We start from the raw sequence: 21,260 nt of genomic DNA on the forward strand, positions 1-21,260 counted from the left end.
GGGGTGCTCTTCGTCGCGACTTACGGATTGAATTCTTTGCTAATGATGCAGGGCTGCACATGTATCCGGCAAACGGAGCCTTCAGCACAGCACCTGTGATTAAAATAATGCGGGAGGCGCAGGATTTCCTGGGCACCCAAGAGGCAGTGGGAGGGGTATCACAGCTTCAGCCAGGGTATCCCGTACCAACCCGTACCAGGGATGACAGCTTTACCCAGTGTAGCCAGGGTAACCGAGCGTTCAGCCAGGTTCGGGCCGCCGAGGCAGGACCGTGTCGGAGGGAGGGAGGGGGGGGGGGTGTTCGCATACAAAATCAGCCGATCTTATACATCCCTTGGCACGTCGAGGCCTCGGGAGCCCCAAGCCCCCGGACCAACACTGGTTCCAGTCTTGGTGCCTCCGTTGCCCCTTCGGTGTCCCATGGAGGCGCCTTCAATGCATATTGTTTGCTAGGGTATCCAATGACTCGAAAGGAGTATGGAAAAGGGTAAATGACCTTATGGTTAAAGAAGACAAATCTGTTATATCGGAGCTTATGCTAGAAGATGAAACATGCTCAGCTGCATTGCTTGCCAATATGTTTAATGAACATTTCCTGAAAGCTGGCGTTTCTGCGACCTGTGTCGACGGAAATAGCAATTATACTTGTTAGGTCACTGACAATGTTGCACCATCCGTTTTTTGTTCCCCACAACTGAATATGAAATACAGGTATACACACTATTGCAAAATTTAAAGAATAACTGCATGCGGCGTAGATGAATTAAAGCGTCAGCCTATTAAAGCAGCCTATTAAAGCATATTATAAGTCAAGCACTTTCGCAAATATGTAACATAATTCTCAGTTCTGGTATTTTTCCTGATGACGTAAAGATCGCAAGAGTATCGGTTATTGGTAAGGGCGGTAATAAAAATGATTTTATTAAATATAGGGCAATCTCATTATTGCCTATATTCTCTAAATGTTTTGAGCAGGTTCTGAACTTACGACTTTCTCATCATTTACTCCACGAAAAGGTGATAATAAAACAACAATATGGTTACAATAAATCGACTGAAACGGCCTTACTAGACATTAAAGAAAACAATACTTGCCAGTTTTAAACATGCATTACTCACTTGCGAGGTCTTTCTCGACTTCAAGAAGGCTTTTGATTCAGTTAAGCACCATATCTTATCACTGAAACAGCCTAAATGCGTAATTAGGGGAATGGCTTTAGAACTAACCAAAATTTATTTTAACTAATCGTCAGCAATATACTGGGGTTAGTTACACTAAATTCAATATGGGCAACATCACATGTGGTGTTCCACAAGGGCCAATCCTAGGCCCTTTGCTTTTTTTTTGATTTATGTTAACCACATTCCTAACATACCACTCACCTCCGGCATAGTTCTATACGCTGATGACATCAATGTATTCTCTGGTAACACGCTCAATCTTCTTGAACGACAAGCAAATCTTTGGTTGAGACATCTATCTGATTGGCTAAAATTAATAGACTTGAACTAAACACTAACAAAACGAAATATGCTTTATTCCGCCCACGTAATAAGACTATAAGAAGAGAAGCTAACATAACTTTTGAGGGTAAAAAATTGAACGCGTCACAGCGCATAAATTTCTTGGGGTGCTTTTTCAAAAGCACTTAGACTGGTTCCTGCATACGAATTACGTCTGCTCCAGCATTTCGAAAGCTACGGGTATTATTTGTAAATTACGACAACTTCCACAAAGGTTAAAGAAAAAAGCTATATTACACAATAGTTCACTCACTCATCCACTACTATCTTCTTGTGTGGGGGAGTACGACTAAATCAAACACGGATAGAATTCATGTCTTGCAAAAGAAAGCTATACGACTAATCGAAGGAGTACCACACAGGTTTCATACAGCACCTCTTTTCAAAAAACATGAAGTACTAACGATTACAAACGTCATGACAAAAAATGACGATGGTTATTTACAATCAATCAAATCCTTCAGGTTTTTTTCAGAGGCATCTTGAGAAAGACCAGTGTCACAACCTACCGTCATAAGATTTATAGAAAAGAAAAACCACACACCAATTACGGGACTGAGAAACGGAGCTATCAGATTCCGCATTTTTTAAACCAATACCCTTTTATAGCTACCCTGACTGAGGAGATCGGCTCATACCACGTTTCTAAAAGCAAGGTACATTCATATTTAATCAGTACAAGCATAAACCTTGTTCATGTTTTATGTTGTCAACAATACTTGCTGTTGTTTTTTTACTTTGTGTCATTTGGAAGTCGCTAAAATCAATTCATTCGCTGTCATTTGCTGCGTTAATTTTGTCAATTTTTTGGTTTCACTTGTATACCTTCTTGTGACCTAAATGTGAAAATTCTCATTTGCGTACAAAAGCGTTACTGTACTGAGCTGCTTTTTGTATGTTATGGTCATTGTTGTTGTTTTTTCTGCACTGTAATAGCTTCTGTTAAATTGTAACACTGAGCATTGTGTCTTTTTGGGGCCAATTTGGGTTTTCGGGGCCGGGGCAGGCGCCCTGTCAGGCTTTTTTGCCTTTTCGCCTGGCCCCTAGGCAACTGTGTATGTGGTATATATACATATACGAGTATGTATGTACATATTTTATTGATTGCCTGAAATAAACTTAACATTTCAAACTTCATATTGAATAATGAAACGTTGATATAACTTGTATAGAAAAAACGCCTAAAACTATAAAAACTCTAATCACGCCAATCCGCCTACTTGTGACGCCAAGTTGAGCATTACGACATCCAGCCATATTTGTATTACCAGTAAGAACTTTGCCATCATTGATGTCGCTTACATTGGTTCGACTTCGGGTCAATCTGCCAATTTGATATAAGATTCCCCCAAACCATATCTAGACCAAAGTAAATTTAGGAAAGCGATGACGGTGCTGTGTCGAGCGAGAGCACCGACACGCTGTAGTGAGCGAGAGCGAAAAAGAAACGATTCGCTTACTGAGATGATGATGTTCACTGGCTTTTTGCATTATTCTATTTTCCACCTGTGTCGAATAAAGAGCTCATGTGGTTAGTATATTGCTCATCAATACCATCCTCTGCAATATTAAATACTTTGAAGCTATACATGGTCTCCAGCCGGGCGTTACAGTTGGCTAACATAACATCATCCCGCTCAATCTCGGAGCCGCCCTGAGCACTACCATTGGTTTTGAGAGATCTGTGATGAAAAGTAATGAACCAAAAAGAGAAACAAGAAAAATACTTTGATTTGTGCGAACTGTGACGCTGTTTGGTGTTTCACGTCTCTTCTCTCCATCACCAATTGTATACGGGGTCGAATAGAAAGTTCCATGGTATTGGAACGAGCCTCTGTAAAAAGTAAAAAAATAAAGCCAACATTAACGTCTCATTAACATTAACCACGAATAGTGGGAAGGACGGGCGGACATATAAATTTATGTAGAATTTAAACACAGGGATTGGAAATAAACGCATTCGTGATTTCATGATTCGTGAAATATCATGATACAGACATCAGTAATTTGGTGACAGAAGTAACTAAGTGTTTATTAAACTAAAATGCAGTAATAAACTTCTTTCGAACCATTTTCTTAAGAACAAAAAACCGGCAGATCCCACGCCCTGTAGGAATCGATGTTATGCCAAGCAGTGTGCGGGGAGCCTACCAAGTTAACGAAACCACCATGACGCAGGCGGCTGTTGATGACCTACATGACAGGCATGTCATCACATTCATGTCATGAGTCCTCAGGAGTCACTTTAGCTACACCTAAGAGACCTTAAGGCGAAAGCCATAGTCATGCGCATGACTATGACTTATACCATCAAAGTTAAGTCTTTTCCTTCACTTAGTACCACATCCGAACCCCTTCCATTTTTGCTGAGCCATGCTCATGGCTCATTCTACCACAATTCTTTAGTGTTTCTTCACTTAGCACCCACGTAAGAACCAATTTCAGTGTTTTTTGAGTGGTAATCTGTTCTCGCTGAGCCATTTTCATTTTTGCTGTATCATGCTCATGACTATGACTTCTACCATGATGCTTTAGTGCTTCCTTCATTTAGTGCCCACGTCTGAACCCATTTCAGCGGTTTTTTTAGTGTCCAGCTTTTTTTCCCGGGGTGATTGTCATGACCTACATGACACGCATGTCATGACATTGATGTCATGACCTATCGTTTATGTTCGGCATAAATTCTTGTCATGCTATGCCTGTTTTGGTAACTACCAAGTTGAGGAAACGACTGTGAGAGCGCCGAGACAGGCGGCTGTTTCATCACCTACATGACGCGCATGTCATGACATTAATGTCAAGACCTATCATTTATGTTCATCATACACTCTTGTCATACTGTGCTAATTTTGGTACATATCAAGTTAACGAAACGACCACGAGAGCACAAAGACCTAGGCGGCTAGATAGATAGACCGATAGATAGGTAGATAGATACTGTGAAAGTGGCTAATGTTCGCCAAGAAATGCTTGGCATTTAAAACAATAGATACCTTGAGAGAACCGTCACTCTCAGAATGCAGTTTTTAAATGCTTGATTCGAGAGGTTTAAATGCGCTGCTGTGGCATATAAAAAGGGCGGACTGCGCGCGACCGCCTTATTAATTACTTTCATCATTTTTCGTTTCTTTTACGAAATGGGGTAGCCTCTAATTAACTTCCTAGTCTTTGTTTCTCTCTCGCATTATAATAATAATAATAATAATAATAATAATAATAATAATAATAATAATAATAATAATAATAATAATTACAATAATATTATTTATTTCATCATCGGACTGATGAAGGACGCTGATGGAGGTATAAAAACTCATGCGCAGGAGTTTTAATGCCCATGATGAGGAAAATCTGGCGTGCGGTGTTAACATCCAATGCTACCAAAACCCACGTGACCATGTGATGAGGCCTCGTTTCAATGTCAGTGAAAACCGACCTGGCCAACACCCTACAAATTGAGTTTGCTCAATTAGAAAATTAGGTTGACCAATGGTCAACACCGACTTGACCAACTCACAATATTGACTTGGCCCACCCCCAGGATTGACTGCACCCAATTCGATAACTGAGTTAACTCACGTTGAAAACCTACCTGGCCCAGTACCAAAATTCACTTGACCCTGTCCCAAAATTTGGGTGGCCCACTGCCAAAATTTATTCTGCCCAATTCGAGCACATGACCACGTTATACGTCATAGTGACGTCACGAAGTAAAAATAAAAGTTGCAAGGTCACATGACCAAGTGAACATATCATGTGAAATAGTCACGTCACCAACTAAGAATAAAAGTTGCAAACTCACATAAAAATTATGGGGTTTTACGTGCCAAAACCACGACCTGATTATGAGGCACGCCGAAGTGGGGGAGTCCGGAATGTTGGACCACCTGGGGTTTTTATTGCTCATCATCATCATCATCATCATCAGCCTATATTTTATGTCCACTGCAGGACGAAGGCCTCTCCCTGCGATCTCCAATTACAACCCTGTCTTGCGCTAGCGTATTCCAACTTGCGCCTGCAAATTTCTTAACTTCATCATTCCACCTGGTTTTCTGCCGACCTCGACTGCACTTTCCTTCGCTTGGTATCCATTCTGTAACCCTAATGGTCCACCGGTTATCCATCCTACGCATTACATGGCCTGCCCAGCTCCATTTCTTCGGCTTAATGTCAACTAGAATATCAGTTATCCCCGTTTGTTCTCTGATCCACACCGCTCTCTTCCTGTCTCTTACGTTAGTCCTAAGATTTTTCGTTCCATCGCTCTTTGAGCGGTCCTTAACTTGTTCTCGAGCTTCTTTATTAACCTCCAAGTTTCTGCCCCATATGTTATAACGCACCGGTAGAATGCAATGATTGTACACTTTTCTTTTCAACGACAGTCGTAAGCTCCCAGTCAGGATTTGGCAATACCTGCAGTATGCACTCTAACCCAATTTTATTCTGTAAATTTCTTTCTCGTGATTAGGGTTTTTTTAATGTGCACCTAAATCTAAGTACACGGGTTGCAAGCTCCCATGACGAAGTGAAGGAGCCATGTGACAAGGTAACGTGACATGAGCATCGATATAGTAGACAGGTACGCCCAGAATGCTTTCGAATTGAATTCACGTGAGGCTATGTAAGTGCCTCTGTAACTTGTTAAATGCGCAAGCATTTTTATGCCTACCCGTTCGTCTGTCACATAAGACGACTGGCTATAAAGAAATGATTGTATAAAACGTAATACATTTTCAAAAAAAAAAACCGTGGTCGCGAGTTTCGAAGCTTTGACCCCGAAGCCGAGTCTCTTATCTACTGGTCTAAAAACCCACCCTTGCAGGATGTGAAGAGCACTGCACGGGCCGATTTTTGCGGCCCGGGCCCGGCCCGGGCCCGTTTTTACATTGGGCGGCCCGCCCGAGCCCGATCAAAACTTTTATGGCGAGACCCGGGCCTGGCCCGGGCCCGGAAATAATCTACGTTACCCGCCCAGCCCGGCCCGGCCCGGCACCCCTTTACCTTAAGCCCGAGCCCGGCACGAGCCTGGCTCGAAACCGGCCCGAACCCGGCCCGAGACCGAAAAATACATGTTTTTCAGAGTTGAGAAGCCCGAGAATAACTCGCAGAAAGCCCGAGCCAGGCCCAGGCCCGCGTCAAAAAACCCGAGCTCGGCCCGGGCCCAGGTCAAAAAGCACACGCCGTGCCCGAGCCAGGCCCGAGCCCGTGAAAAAAGCTGCTCTACCCGGCCCGGCCCGGGCTTTCGGGTAAGCCCGAGCCCGTGCAGTGCTCTAATGTGAATATATCTGAACCACTTCAATGTGTTGTACCGGCGGTACAAAACAAATGTCAAACGAGAACAGTTTCTATGAAGGCTCTGTTGAAAGATTTGGTGATGGTGGAATAAAAGTAATCTCTAGGACCATATGTATAGCCGCCTTGGTGCATTGCAGACATCAGGAAAATTGCGTCTTAAAGAAATTGTAATGCTAAAAACGCCTGATCCCCATGGGTATCGGTGGTCGCGGGATGCGCTTGCCCTTGGGGTGTTCCTTCACCGACCGGCAAATGATATCTGAGGGCTCATGCGCTTCACGTTGCGCAACGCACTGACTTAAGCAGTGACAGAGTTGATAATGAGTGATGAGGTGTTATATATGGGTCTCATCACGGTTGATAATGGTTCGAGGTAGATGGATAAGATGCTAAAAAGCGATAAGGGCTTATAATATCTATCAGCTATCTGATAAGGTTAATAGCGACGTATATGGGCTGATGAGGGTCGGATCACGTCCGATAAGGTTGATAAGGAAAGAAAATGGTCGACACTGGTCGGATCTAGTCCTATAAGGTTGATAACGAACGCTAATGGTTTATTAGGGTTCATACTGCTCGGATCAAGTTTCATAGCATTGATAATGGCACCGGGCTGCGTGGAGATGAGCACGTGACCAAATGCTTAAGGTTTTTATTCTTATTATTTTTTCACTGTGATAATCATTCCTTATATATATATATATATATATGGAATATATGGAATGATTATCACAGTGCAACAATGATAAGAATAAAAATTTATGCAGTAACTCCTCTGTTGGTTGTCAACGACACACACAAGCGCTAAACTCCCAACTAAAGCTATAATCAAAACGTAGCGACATATATATATATATATATATATATATATATATATATATATATATATATAGGAAAGTCAGAAGCACATATAATATATATATATATATATATATATATATATATACATATATATGTCACTACGTTTTGATTATAGCTTTAGTTGGGAGTTTAGCGCTTGTGTGTGTCTTCCTTGCCCACGGTCTACATAAAAGTTGAGCTGTGTATTTCCATGAGGTATCAAACAATCATCCTTCGGCTCCAGGCCCTGATGGCGTCAGATATGCTGCCATGAGAGACGTTGGACAAGTGACAAAATGAGCGCTTCTCAACAGTTTCAACAACTCACGGCAATGGAACTTAAGTCGACATGTACCATTTCCAAAGCCGGGAAAATCCACGTTGGAATTTGTGCCATATCGCTGTATTTGTCTGACAAGCTGCATCGGAAAGGTAATGGAAAGGATGCGCCTTTCACGTATAGAATGGTATCTCGAGTGTTACAATATCTACCCCACTTTTATGGCAGGCTTTCTTCGGGAGCATTCCTCAATTGATAGCATCATTGACCTCACAACGTTTGTTCAACAGGAGAGAAGCCGTTAGCGTATATCAGTTGTGCTCTTTCTCGACGTAAAAAGTGCGTATGACAACGTTGCACATGGCGCCATCATCAACTCCCTGGAGACTATTGGAATCGGCGCCCGGATGCTTCGTTGGTTATGCGACTACATAACTCTTCGGTCGTATATTTTGTACAAACAGAAGATGGCCCACAGCTGAACATAACACGCACCCCGGCGTGCCTCAGGGAGGAGTATTAACTACCGCTTTGTTCAGTGCGGCACTCATTGGACTAGCTGATGTTTTAGCAAGAACAGTCTAGCTCTCGATATACGCCAATGACATTTGCCTTTTGATTCCTGCGGCTACTCGCCTCCAGGTGAGCGCTAGGTTGCAGCAGGCTGCAACCTTGGCATAAGCCTATTTTCAAGCACAAAGATTGGGTGTATCCGACTGCGAAATGTGCGTTGATTGCCGCCACGCGTAAACCTGTGACGCCATACCCAATTTCCAACAATGAACACGCTATAAACTACGGAAAGGCCCACCAATTTTTGGGTGCAATAGTCGACCGAAATCTTTCGTGGAGCTCTCATTGCGCGTACCTGACGAAAAAAAAAACTATCGTCGATTTCCCATGTACTGAGATTGATGTGCGGAAATACATGACCCACACCTGTACGTTCCATGCTTCAGTTGTACAGAGCTCTATTTATAGCCTTCCAATGTTGCTCCAGTGTTGCCCAGTATGTTAAAGTCAAGTACGTTCATTGGAGTACAAGGCTAAGCAGTGGTGCACGTGTTTAAAACTTCTTCGCTGCACTTCAACACAATCGTGCTGTGCAATGACAATGCCATCCAAACATGCGTTTCTGTTGATTGTCTCAAGGTGCATGTTCTCATCTTCTCGCGTTCCCGAGAACTACTTGACGTTCTTGCTGTCGTTGAGACCTCGTGCAACGTTTTCCCAGATTATCATCACCCGTCAAGATTGCATCCAATCAGGGTACACACCAGCAGCAAGGCTTTATTTTTCCTCGTGGCGTCCTTAACGGCCTCAGGTGGGCCTATATATTCCGGGTGTTAATAAGGCCAATCACCCAAAATGGCACTGAAACAGATGACGATGCTACTCATAAATGAGACGTAAGGGGACCGAATACACATATGTACTGATGGTTAGGTATCATCTACCAGCTGTTTGGGTGCCGTTGTCATTCTGGCTACGAAAACTATAATCAAATTGACACGTGACAACATCAACGGCGGCAGAGCTTGTTGCCCTGCGTGCTGCTGTAAAATACCTGCTGCAAGAGGCACCCCAGAAACCGGTTCTATTTTGCGACTCTAAGGATGCACTTCAGAGTTTGCATTTTGCCCTGTATAACAGACTCATGAACAGCTGGTATATGACATATACGAGATGACCACCATCAAGCTATCCCTAGAGCGCCTGGAATTATATTTTAGTGGCTGCCTGGACATACTGGCTGTTGCTGGTAATGACCTCGCCGACGATGCCGCCCCGTCCGTCTATGTAGAAGGCCGACCAGTTGAATCCCCTTATCCAGAACTGACGTTCCCAGAAAACATTTTCGTGACTGAAGCTATGGCGCACGAATAATGGCCTTTTCCCAACCTCGCGATGTGTCATCTTTATACACTTGATCCATCCCTAAAGCTGCAAGGCACCATCACTAGTTCCCCGCTCGGTGGCGACGTTGTTGTGGCGCGTCTGGCTCCGGATGTGGCATCTACAAAGGCATACTTTTTCCGCATCGTAATATGGGATACAACCGTGTGTGACTTTTCTGGAACAAGACAAACTATGGAACACAGCTTGTGTCTCTGTCCCAGGTACGACGTCTAGCGTGAACCTCTCCGGACAGCATTAAAACCGGCTGGAATAAAGACCATTTTCGGAAATGAAGATCTTTAGACCATGGCCCTTGCGCGTTTATGGCAGAGAAAGCATTATTGCAGTATCTGAAGTCGACATGGCTTGGTGACGGTTTGTAGACTCAGTGTGCACTTTGAAATGTCACGAACCTGCACTTGCAATGCTTCTCATTACGCCAGCGTCGTGAGACACCTGGTAGCTGCCAGGGTACTGTTCATTCTGCCCAGCCGGAGTTGCCTTACATGATGCGACACGCCATTATTTCGCACCTTCATATAGTTGAAACGCCGTCTAAGGAGTTCGAGCGCAATGCTAAATTTTGGTATTGTTGTCAGTACATCCCCTTCTGGATGAAACCGCCAAATCTTTGCTCAATGCCTGAATGCGATATGAAGATTGATACATCGAAGGAAATTTTTAATTTGGGAGCGTTAAAAATGTAAAAGTAAAAAAAAGTGCATGTGTGGTGTGAGGTGTAGGAAGCCGGCCGCGTTGTAGAGGTAGAGATAGGACGGGATATATATTGGCGCAACTTACGGCGGTCTGCTCCGAACTGTCGTCAGTTGCAATTCGTTCCTGGAAGAGCTAGGACGTGTGTGGGGTGAGCTCCGGAACAACACTTTGCAATTAGATGAACGCGGTATAGGTAATGAATCCTGGACCTCAAAGAGGTGTGATGTAATGCTCATGCAATTCTCTCGCAATTACCCCTAATCACTGCTGAATTTACATTGGACGAATTCTTAACTAACTCAAACTCAAATCAAGTGAAACCACCTTTATTTGGCATCGAGTTACAGATGTCTAGGTTAGAGGCTAAAGGCTCGAAGATTCGGCTTGATGGGGCTTGCACTCTGTAAGGTACAGGTCTAAGTATTCATATCTTGTTCTTGGAGAACCAGTAACACTATATATAACTTAATAAACAAAATTTGTCTTCCAGCTGAGCTACTGAAAACACCTATTACGATAACCAGTTATGGTTTTCAACAGCAACTCTAAATGCAGTAACAAAGTATTCACATCAGAGAAATGTGTATTTATTTACGATGTTGAATTTCGAGCAGTCGAACCATATGGTGTTTTGAAAAGCTCGTCATTGATAGCCCATTTCTGAAATTATTTTGGCGTAGAAGTAAAAAAAAACGTTACGCTTTCCGGGAGTGGGAATAGTTCACGGGCGTTTGAATAATGACGGGTTACAGCGCTTACCTTGAGCCATTCTTTATAAAGTTACTCGAGTAATTCATTTCCGCAGGACTGAGGTTCGATACGTTCAAGAAAATACATGATCTTGTTGCGCTATGATTGCTATGAAAGTTGAAGCCAAGAATCCAAAGTATATTAGACATGTTGAATGCCTGAAATAAAATTGAGATGCTTAGCACTTAACCAATAGGACAGCACTGTTGAGAAATGTCTTTGCATTGCAAAGAACAGATGACGTCAGAAATGCAAAGTAAAGCAAGGTAAGGCGCGTATTCCCAAACGGAACTTAGGTAAGGCGTCAATAAGTGCGGGAAAAGTACAAATGTTAGGAAAGTTTCAGGAGAGTACTTAAGTATCACTTTCGAAAGTAACACTTTTCGGGTCAAGTATGTCGTTTGGTGTCGAGGATAAGTAAATAATTTACGTGTACGATCGGCCCAATTGTAAATTTTTTTGCTGCAGAGTAATGCGGATATAAATTTTGCAATGCTTGCACGCGCATTCTGCTGAGTAAAATACAAATAACTATTTGGTTTTAGCGCTTCACCCAAACTCGTCTGGGCACAAGTTCACATTGGTTCTCGCAGCCACTGCGTTTGTGTGTGCCGCCACCCCGACTTTCTTGGTTTTGTTGCTGAAAACGTGTGGTGTTTTTGCGTAGAGAGTGTGTGTGTGTTGTGCGTTTTCAACCCGGGCAGACGATGGAAAAATAGAACAAACTTTTCCGAAGAAAGAACGCGCCGTGCTCCTGGAGCTCGTTTCGCGCCATCACAGCGTGGTCGAGAACAAGAGAAGGGACGCTGCATTCGTCCGTCCTCCGTAATATCGTGCACACATCCGGCAAAATCGGCAAAGTCGGCGAGGCTTCCGTAGCAGTCGGTCATCTTGCTTGCTGGGTGAGAGTAGCGAAAGTCGCACTTAAAGTTGCCAATGGCTGTACTTTACTTTCCGACACTGAAGTGTCGATTAAAGTTTACCTTAAGTACAAGATTGGTCCATGAAACGCGTTAAGCAACGACCGGCTACTTAAGTCAAAAGGTAAAGGTAAGTGCTGTTTGTGAATACGGACCTAAGTCTCGTCATAGGCCTGGCCAACCACTTCGGATCGCACTGTTGCGGCATATTGAAAGAAGTGCTACACGCAACGCGGGCCCGAAAAATTCACTCATCAGTTATGATACTCCCTAATGCGAAATTTGAGTGCCGCTCTCTATGGGTTTTCATTTCGCGTGTCAATATTTTGTATTAGGATTATATAGGCACACGGTTTATATTAGGAGGGGAACGTTGCGAGAAGCGTAGCTGGCGCAAACAATCTGTCTCGTGTGGCACATAGCAAAGGGAGCGAAATTTCGTGCGACTACCTCCCTAACAGAGAGATCGTGAGAGTGGGTAACGCGTGGGCGCCATTCACAGCTGCTGCAGCAGACCGTCCTTCGCTAATGCAGCGCTTTGTTTCAATACATACGATGCGCGCTACTCTGGCAAGGGAGCGTCACATCGAGCGTCACATCAGCGCAGGAACGAGCGCCCGAGAGCTGCGCTCTAAAAGTCACGCCTATCACTATAAATCTTTCGAAGCCTTGTTGCCCTCCATGAGCGAAGAAATGCCTTCGTCGTTAGCAGAACGCGAGACGTTCAGCAGCGTGTGGTACACTCAGGAGGCATTATCTTCTTTGGCAGTGTGGCATAGGAAACTTCTCTGTCTCTCGGATAGGGTCTGTCCAGCGGCTAGGAGTAGAATCGTGCCGATCATAAAGGACGGCCCGTGTAGGGACGATGCGTCGCAATGTTTTCAAGCTCGAAGCAAATTAGCCGGATCCATGAGTCTTGGTCGTAAAGGAAACTGGCCCGAGCCCATGTTTGAGAGCACCGCACTCACTTCCAGTACCGTGCTGTGCTGGCATGTACGATGCTGGATGGCGTCCCTCAAACGCCTCTGGAGGTCACATGCAAATCTTCCAGAAGATTTGTGTTACAGAACTTAAGGAGGTTATCCCGTGAAAAATGCAACTCTTTTCGTAAGTTCAAGTGCCTGCCGGGAAAGTCAGTGAAGCAGGCAACAGTTGTTTTGGTAGCAAAAGCCTTCCCCGGAACTTTCAAATCCGAGTCCTTGTGCTGAGCTTTGTACGCGGGAAGCATCAACTTCAGATTACGGTTCACCCTTTTCATGATTGTGGTCTCAGGATGGTACGCAGGCGCATTAGCTGGCCGAATCTGGTACTTTTGCAGCACTCTGTGAAGACCGGGCTGAAGAAGTACGTCGCGTTGTCAGTGATCAGCTGCACTGGGAAGTCAAATAGAGACAATGCTTCGAGAAAGACTTCTCAGACTTTCTGTGATGTCAACCTGCGCAAGTGAAACAGTTCCACCAATTTAATAAGGTGGTATGCAACTACTAACAAGACCTGATTACGGTGCGGGCTCCAGGAAAACGGCCCCATCACAATTTGCTGAGATCCTACTACGGCTTTCATAGAAAATGGTGCTTCATGAAAGCGGTGCATGAGAAAGCGCGTCAGCGACGATCATCGTACAGCCCTTGTGTTACTCAATGGTGTAGTCATTGTGCTGCAATGTCAGAGCCAATCGTGTGAGCCTTCCTAATGAAGGTTTGAGGCATTTAAACTAAGGCAAAGCCTGGTGATTGGTTTGTATAACAAAGCCTGTACCACTTTAATATATGTCAAACGTCTTCAGGACGAGCGTTATAGCCTTGCACTCTTCGGTTACAGAAAAACTGCGTTCGGAACGAGTCAGAGTGTGGCTTATAAATGCAACTGGCCGCAGAACTCCTACAAATTCCTGCAGTAGTTCTGCAGCAACAATCAGGATAGAGCAGGCACAATCATTCCAACTGCCTTCACGCTTATTTTGTGTTCTATCATCGGAACACGAGTAGTGCGACCTACTGTGGGAATAAATACCGCCTAACAGTCTTCACTGTTTTTTTTTCTGCTTGATATCAGCTGCGCTTTGGCAGTAGCGTTGCCGCCATCCATATCCTGCCTCGCTACACTGCTAAAAAAAGGCGAAAGCTTGCACTATGCCGCGCAAAGCTCAAGACACAGCGAAGCTGGCCGATTGATTGCGTCTCTTGGTTGTAGCTAGGTTATCTTTCTTTCTCTGTCTCTCTCCCCTTCTTTCTCTCTATATCGCTTTCATTTTCTCTTTCACTCTCCCAAAGAAAGTTGTGTTGCAATCGTCAGTACAATGCAACCACATGGTTCCAATAAATGCACGTTCTGCAAGCGTGGATGTTTAGCGCAGTATTTATGGCGCCCGCCTTCGGACCGTGGGTACCCCGGTTTATATCCTGCCTTGCGAAAAACGTTCATTTTGTTTTATTTAGTTATTTATTTATTTCTCTCGGGCGCCGAGCGCAGACGCACCGGGATGACGTGACGGCACATGCGCAGTAGCGCGCAGTTGGCGGGAGCTCGGCGGAGCCGTGTCTGTGTGGCGTCGCCTGTTAGCCATGGCTACGGCCCGACAGTTTCGTGCCACACGCACAAATAACGGCTGGATTAAACTGCAGAAGAAGAAGACGACGACACTCGAGCCAATGCTGATGATGATAATATCGTGGCACACGCACAAATTACGGCTGGCTTAAACAGCTTCGCTATTAAAAATTATCTGCTCCTAGGACTTTGGCGTCTAACTGCGGAAGCGTTCCGGATTGAAACCAGATACAAGAGGGCCTTCCGTCTTCGGAAATAGAAGGTCTTTGCCAGGCCGAACCACAATCGGGGTCCTGCCGGTGTGCTCCAGCATGGAGCGAAGGGCATTCACCCTGCCTTTGCTTGGACCACCTCAGTCATAATGTCAGACACACGCAACCATTGCCCGCAGGGTAAGGGGTCCAGTACGCATGAGGAACAGGCCGCCGCAGCAACGTCGCTCGTCTCGTCGCGCGATGAGGGCGAAGCTCACCAAACCAACGACCGTCCTAGGGTACAATTTGGTTGCGGCCGGGGGTACTGTGGGGAGAATAGTGCGCAGGAAAACTTATGCACAGTGGTTGTTGTGTTGTGCGTACAACTGCAACTATCAACACAGTTGAATAACCTGGAGCAGGGCAGAGCCGAAGAAGAGGACAACGATGACGAGCCGCCTGTTGCACCTCGTGCCCGCGGGTCAGAAACACGAAAAATAGTGAAAAGCGGAGCCAATGAAGACACTCTCGTGAATTTTGATTGGGGGATCACGGATAAAGAATGGCAAGACAGTTGAGAAGAATTGGAACACGCCGGGCTGCTCGTACGTCTGCCACGAAAGTCGACATCCACCGGTAACTGGGGAGAGCCGTTAGGCTAGGGCCCTAGCTCCGTGACCCCAACCGGAGCACGGACAACTCTTCTTCCGGGCTTCAAAGTGTCTCGAAGTGACTTGAACACTTTGCGGTGTTCGCTGCAGGAGCGACAAGGAAACCTGCGCCACCGCCATCGCTACAGTCATCACGCCAAAGACATGCAACATATGTTCGATGAGCCATCTTCCCCGTTCATTCCGCGTCGCCTCCATGTCCACCGCGTCTTGGTGTATGGAATTCTGTAATGAACTTTTGGTTTCCATGTGGACATTGATTTCTTTTTCTCAATAGTTTAACACGCGCAGCTGCTCTAAGTAGGTGAACTTACCGCTTTTCTTGGTAATTCCTGTGTACCAATACCATTTTCCCGTTGTCTTCACATAATTTCACCGCGTCTTCTTTATAACAAGCGGTCTCGTTGTCATTCAATGCACCGAGACTTTGACTCAGCTGAATAGGAGCCTCTCGGAAAAAAAAACCTGACAGGTACATGCATAGGTGTTTTCGGCAAGCAGGGCGCCTTGAATCGTGCGTGCTAATCGCATAATTTGCTCGAGGGTATCTAATCAGCGCCCATACTAAAATGGTTCAAACCTGGGGTGACTGTCGAAAGGCCCAAACAACTCTGTAAACCTGAGCCACATATGGTGGTGCTCGGCGATAAAGCTTCTGGATTATTCCGACGTACTCGAGCAAGCTTTTGTCTGGGTGCTCCGTTCGCAAACGAAGCTCACCCCGGACTCGGAGCTAGTATTCAACTGGCAGGAACTTTTTTTGGGACGGGCGCCACGAATATTTCCCGCGTTGGAAAAGGGGTCTGAGGTCTGAACGCTCCACCAACGTCCGTCTTTTTCTGACAAGGCAAGAGTTAGGCCGAGGCATGCACTTCCGAAGCGCCAGTCGCTTTGGTGTACGACTCCAGCTTATCGAGGAAGTCGGACACTGATTGCAGGTCATCCTTGCCCGTGTATTGCGGCAGCTAAACGTGTGCTCCGAGTTGCGGTTCGGCTGAAGAACTATCTGACTGTTCGGCAAGGCGGCCTAAGAGGTCAGCGACCGCAGTGCACATCTTGGCGACCTGTTTCATCGGGTCCTCCTGAAATCCTGTATCCACCTGGTAGCCTGTAGTGTACAGCACCAGGTTAGTCGACTGCATGACGCTGGGATTCCATAACGCACGATAGTGTATGAAGCTGAGAGCGTACTTTATGAGCTGAAGCAACCCTGACAGGCCACTGGCCGCTATGAAAAACGGCACCAGGTACATCCCTTGCTGGTGCCATACATGCAAAGCCGTCGCACCACCTCGAAAAGGCAGAAGGAAACAGTGGCCGTTTCGATTATACTCACAGTGCCACGAAAACTATCAAGAATGTGCCATATAGTGAATGTAGCGCAAAGTGCAGAAGCTTGCGTAAAAAAAGCACGCCACACGCTTTGTTAACTACCACGTGGCTGAGGTGTATATGACTCCCCTGTCATGTGGCAGGTGCTATATTGGTCAAGCGGGCCGTTGTTTGAAAGATTGCTTGAGGGAACACAGTCAGCAGCAGTCACTGCTTTATCGGATGGTGGACATCTTGCTGACCGCTGCTGTAGGGGCGTGCGCAAGAAGCAGTTTCACAGCACTCGGGTGCTATGACGGCTCTAAAGGCAGGCTGACGGAAACAATCGAAGCGTCTTGCACAAAAATAAAGCCGGTGATGGTTGTGTAAATAGCCCGTTTCTGGCTCTCACCACAACCGAATGTGCCTACCTAGAAAATGAACTGCGTATTGACTTGTTCAGGTAGCTTCTATGTTAAAGCGGCTGAAAGGAGAAAAGATAAGACAGGAAAAAATGGGGAAAAACTGAATGTTTCCTTATTTCTACGGGTTTTGCGCATTGCGTTTTTCGCAATGTTTCCCAAATTTGTGAAATAACTGCACATGACAGGAGCTTCCAGTTGTGAAGATAGGGGAAATGTTGAGTGTAAGAGGCGGCGAAAATTTCACGTTTCTGTTTTAATTACAAGCGTTGCAAATAATTACTGAACGCAGCTGTTTTCAGTTATTTTCATGCGTGATGTGATGGTTGTAGTTAGTTTCTCCGACGATGTCATCGCTGAACTAGGCAATGCACCTTGCATATATTTGGTGAAAATAAAGGGCAAGTTATTTTTAATGTATCGGCAAAGTTCGAAGTGCGTGGGTTGGTTACGGCGTTCAAAATAAATTACATTTGCAAGCGCTCCAGAGCGTAATGAGTGTGTTTTACTAGCGACGCCAAATGTAGTCTGATGCCCCCTCTGGGTGTAAGTGTAACTACCACCTCAATGAAATACTCAGAACTTGCGGGAAACGCTACCACGAGTTTGTGTGCAAAGTTAAATGCATGTGGATGAAATATAGCCTCTACAAAAAAAAGTTGTTAATCAACGGTTCGAAAATGTCACTCGGCCGCTTGCAGCTATGCATTGCCATTCTGCAGAGAAGACTTTCTGTTACACCAAGTTTCTATTTTTTTTGAAAAAGGGGATATGATAAGTTCAATGCGTTGCCGAATTTTAACTTTGATGCCGTAAATAGGGACCCTTTTCTTCTTTTCCTTTTTATGCCTGATTTGATATTCGGCTGGTGCCCAAGGTGAACTAAACAATGCAGCTTCTTTATGTTTGGTGACAGTAAGGGCCATGTAATAACAACAACTTGATAAAGTTGAATTCGCGTGGGCTAATTATGGAATTTGCAATAAATTACGCATTCAAGCGTTATCGAGCGTGATTATTGTGCCACACGAGTGGCGCAGAATTTAGCCCGTTGCCATGGCAGAACTATCAATTCCACCGAAATCAAATTTAGCGGAAATGAGTGGCACGCTAGGGCAAATATTTGTGCGAAATTGAATACTTCCGAATACTTCTGGATTAAATACAGGTATTGCAAAATAACCCCAATCAGGTGTTAGAAGATTGGATACAGCCGCCATTAGCTGTGCTTGCTAATGTCCCGATGTAACTGTAGGTCTGTATAGTCAATATAGCATCAGGTCTAACCTACAGACTTTGTGCATAACACCACGTCTATATTTAGTTCAAATGAAGGTAATGGTAAGTGCAATGTGTGAGAAAATTTTCAGGAATTTTGCTTATTCAGAGGCACTGAAACAATTGCTAAACCATCTTTTCTATTTTCCTGCTTCATATGACGTTCGCATCGGATTTCTCCTGCTTCCTCGCTTAACTAAACAAGGCACCTTTTATTATATTAGACGAAACAAAGGGGAATTTTATAGGCAACACGTAGCCAAAGTTTAACGTTTGGGTACTAATTACAGCTTTTGCAGTAAAAACGCAACCGAAAATTTTTCATGGCCTTGTGTGCTTTAGAAGTTGCATAAGCAGAGACGAAGGGCCCCAGGAAGGCTAGCCAAAGTTTAAATAGGTGGACCTATCTTTGTGGAAGGCGGCCTTCTCGTCCTCGGGGGCTTATATAGAGGGTTCGCAGGGTGACATCACGTGCAGTCGTTGTCTGCAGCGGCTGAGTAACAACCCTACTAACCTGCCCCCCCCCCCCCCCCCCGAAAAAAAAAAGAGCACGCAAGACACATCTATGATGTCTGTCCATGTAGGCAAAGCATTCTTAGTGTTGGCGAATGATGTGTTGAAATACAACACGTGCGTTCCTGCCATGTGCAGGTCTTTTTACATATACAATACGGCATATAGGTAGTTTCAGGTCGTTGCTTTTCGTTTTCTTCCGCAGCTATTTGGGTCTCCCAAGAGGGCAGAATTTATAGCAGAGAGAAAGGATTTTCTGCAATCTCTTTCATATATACCTGGTGACGTGAAATGCCTCTTTCTGGCGAGTTAGTAATTCACAGTGCCTTTTTTTTTAAAGTTATTTGCGAAACGCAACTGCTGTTGCTACTGACAGAAGATTCCGTGCTGTTGATTTCTGTGCATTTATATCACTCCCTACTGCGCCCATGTGGCTTAAGTCACATGAGTGAATTAATAGCAGATCTAGCGGACACCCTTTAGTCGAAAGCCATGGTCGACACTGGCTGATTAGACATTCACGGGAGCTAAGCGTGCGGAAAGGGTGCACGCTGTATGGTCCTGCTGACGGTTTTACCGCATTAGGTGGGGTTGTCAAAACCACCAAGATAGCACAAGACCTACGCACTCCAATCCATGACGTCGTGCTACCTGGCCCGACTGCCATAGAATCTAATTGGGATGTTCCCGCGTAAGCAACAGTGATTTTGACGTCACTGCTTTCGTCACGCCAGCCTTGGAAATGGAAATTTCGGGCCACGCAGCATGACGTCATGAATCGGAGTGCGTAGGCCTTGTGCTATCTAGGTGGTGTTGGCGTGGTGAGTGGCGCATACGTCATAAACCAGGTCAGTGCACTAAGTACACAACTAGCACACAAACTTTATTCGAGCTCGGCAGTCGACTGTGTCTGCTTCAACCTTTGTGAGGATTACGGGTGCGGAAAGGATGCAGTATATGTGATACACATCCTTTTTCACAAAAATATCACATGACACACATCCTGTAATACTTCCTCCATACACACATTCGGGCACTGTATAAGACGATACACGACTATATGACGGCAGTGTGCACCTGCGGACTCCATAGTGGTGAGATGAAAGATAACCCCTAAAGCGCAGAAAAAGGCAAATAAAGGTTCGCTTTCAAAAATTATAAAAATAACTACACTAGACACAGCAGACAACGCTGTAGCAGACGAAGATGACGTTGTGTGCTGCTCTGATAAACAAATTCTGTGGCATTTCATGAATGTGACGATTCAGCAGATGCGTGCGCGAGCGTCACGAGTGACCTTACACACGCGCGCGCACGCACGCACGCACGCACGCACGCACGCACGCACGCACGCACGCACGCACGCACGCACGCACGCACGCACGCACGCACGCACGCACGCACGCACGCACGCACGCACGCACACACACACACACACACACACACACACACACACACACACACACACACACACACACACACACACACACACACTCATTTGTGAAAGTGACGTTCCTATACCTCGTATCTCTTACAAACATGTCACTTCGCGCACACCGTGACGTGCTCGCGTACGCTGAAGACACGTCGCGTTTTCTGTACTCACATTCTTGCCTTGTCATAGCTAGCGCTTTGAGGCACCGTGTTAGACTGTGCTGCACTCGTGATCAAACCGTATTTTCCCCCTGAAGAGACAAAGTTGGTGAATTCCGCCTATAATGTCATCGCAATAACAGGCGCCATACTCTCAGAAATTGGGCGCCCGTTCACAAAGGTTTCGTTCATAAGTACCATATAGCACTCACCGGCCGTATTCGCTAATAGTCTCGATCTTTAAATTGGCTGGTATTTGCTTTTAAGAACAGTTTTAGAGGAAGTACTTCTGGGCGTTTTGTTTATATGAGCTGCAGACAACGTCATCTTCGTCTGCTACAGTGTTGTCGGCTGTGGCCATTGAAACGACGCAGATGCCACCATTCTAAGGGAGCTATGGAGGATGCCCCGAATTTTTCGCTCACCCGAGTTTTAAGCGCGTTTGCTGGATGAGAGTCAGTGAACGAAGATAGCGTGGAACGTGCGAAAGCAGCATACAC

At 45.3% G+C, this 21,260-nt stretch overlaps 1 protein-coding gene across 2 annotated transcripts in view; it reads right to left on the minus strand.

Moving 5' to 3' along the window:
* The window catches only part of LOC119465227 (uncharacterized), a 66,208-nt gene that overhangs the window by 38,507 nt on the left and 6,441 nt on the right, over positions 1–21,260 (minus strand). For both annotated transcript variants that reach the window (XM_037726025.2, XM_049656677.1), the window contains exons 2-3: positions 11,318–11,466; positions 3,252–3,358 (exon numbers count right to left, since the gene is read on the minus strand). In XM_037726025.2, coding sequence (XP_037581953.1) covers positions 3,252–3,358; positions 11,318–11,466 — 256 coding nt within the window. The remainder of the gene's footprint in view (positions 1–3,251; positions 3,359–11,317; positions 11,467–21,260) is intronic.

This window comes from Dermacentor silvarum, chromosome 9 (genome assembly GCF_013339745.2).
Source record: "Dermacentor silvarum isolate Dsil-2018 chromosome 9, BIME_Dsil_1.4, whole genome shotgun sequence".
Lineage (NCBI taxonomy): Eukaryota > Metazoa > Arthropoda > Arachnida > Ixodida > Ixodidae > Dermacentor > Dermacentor silvarum.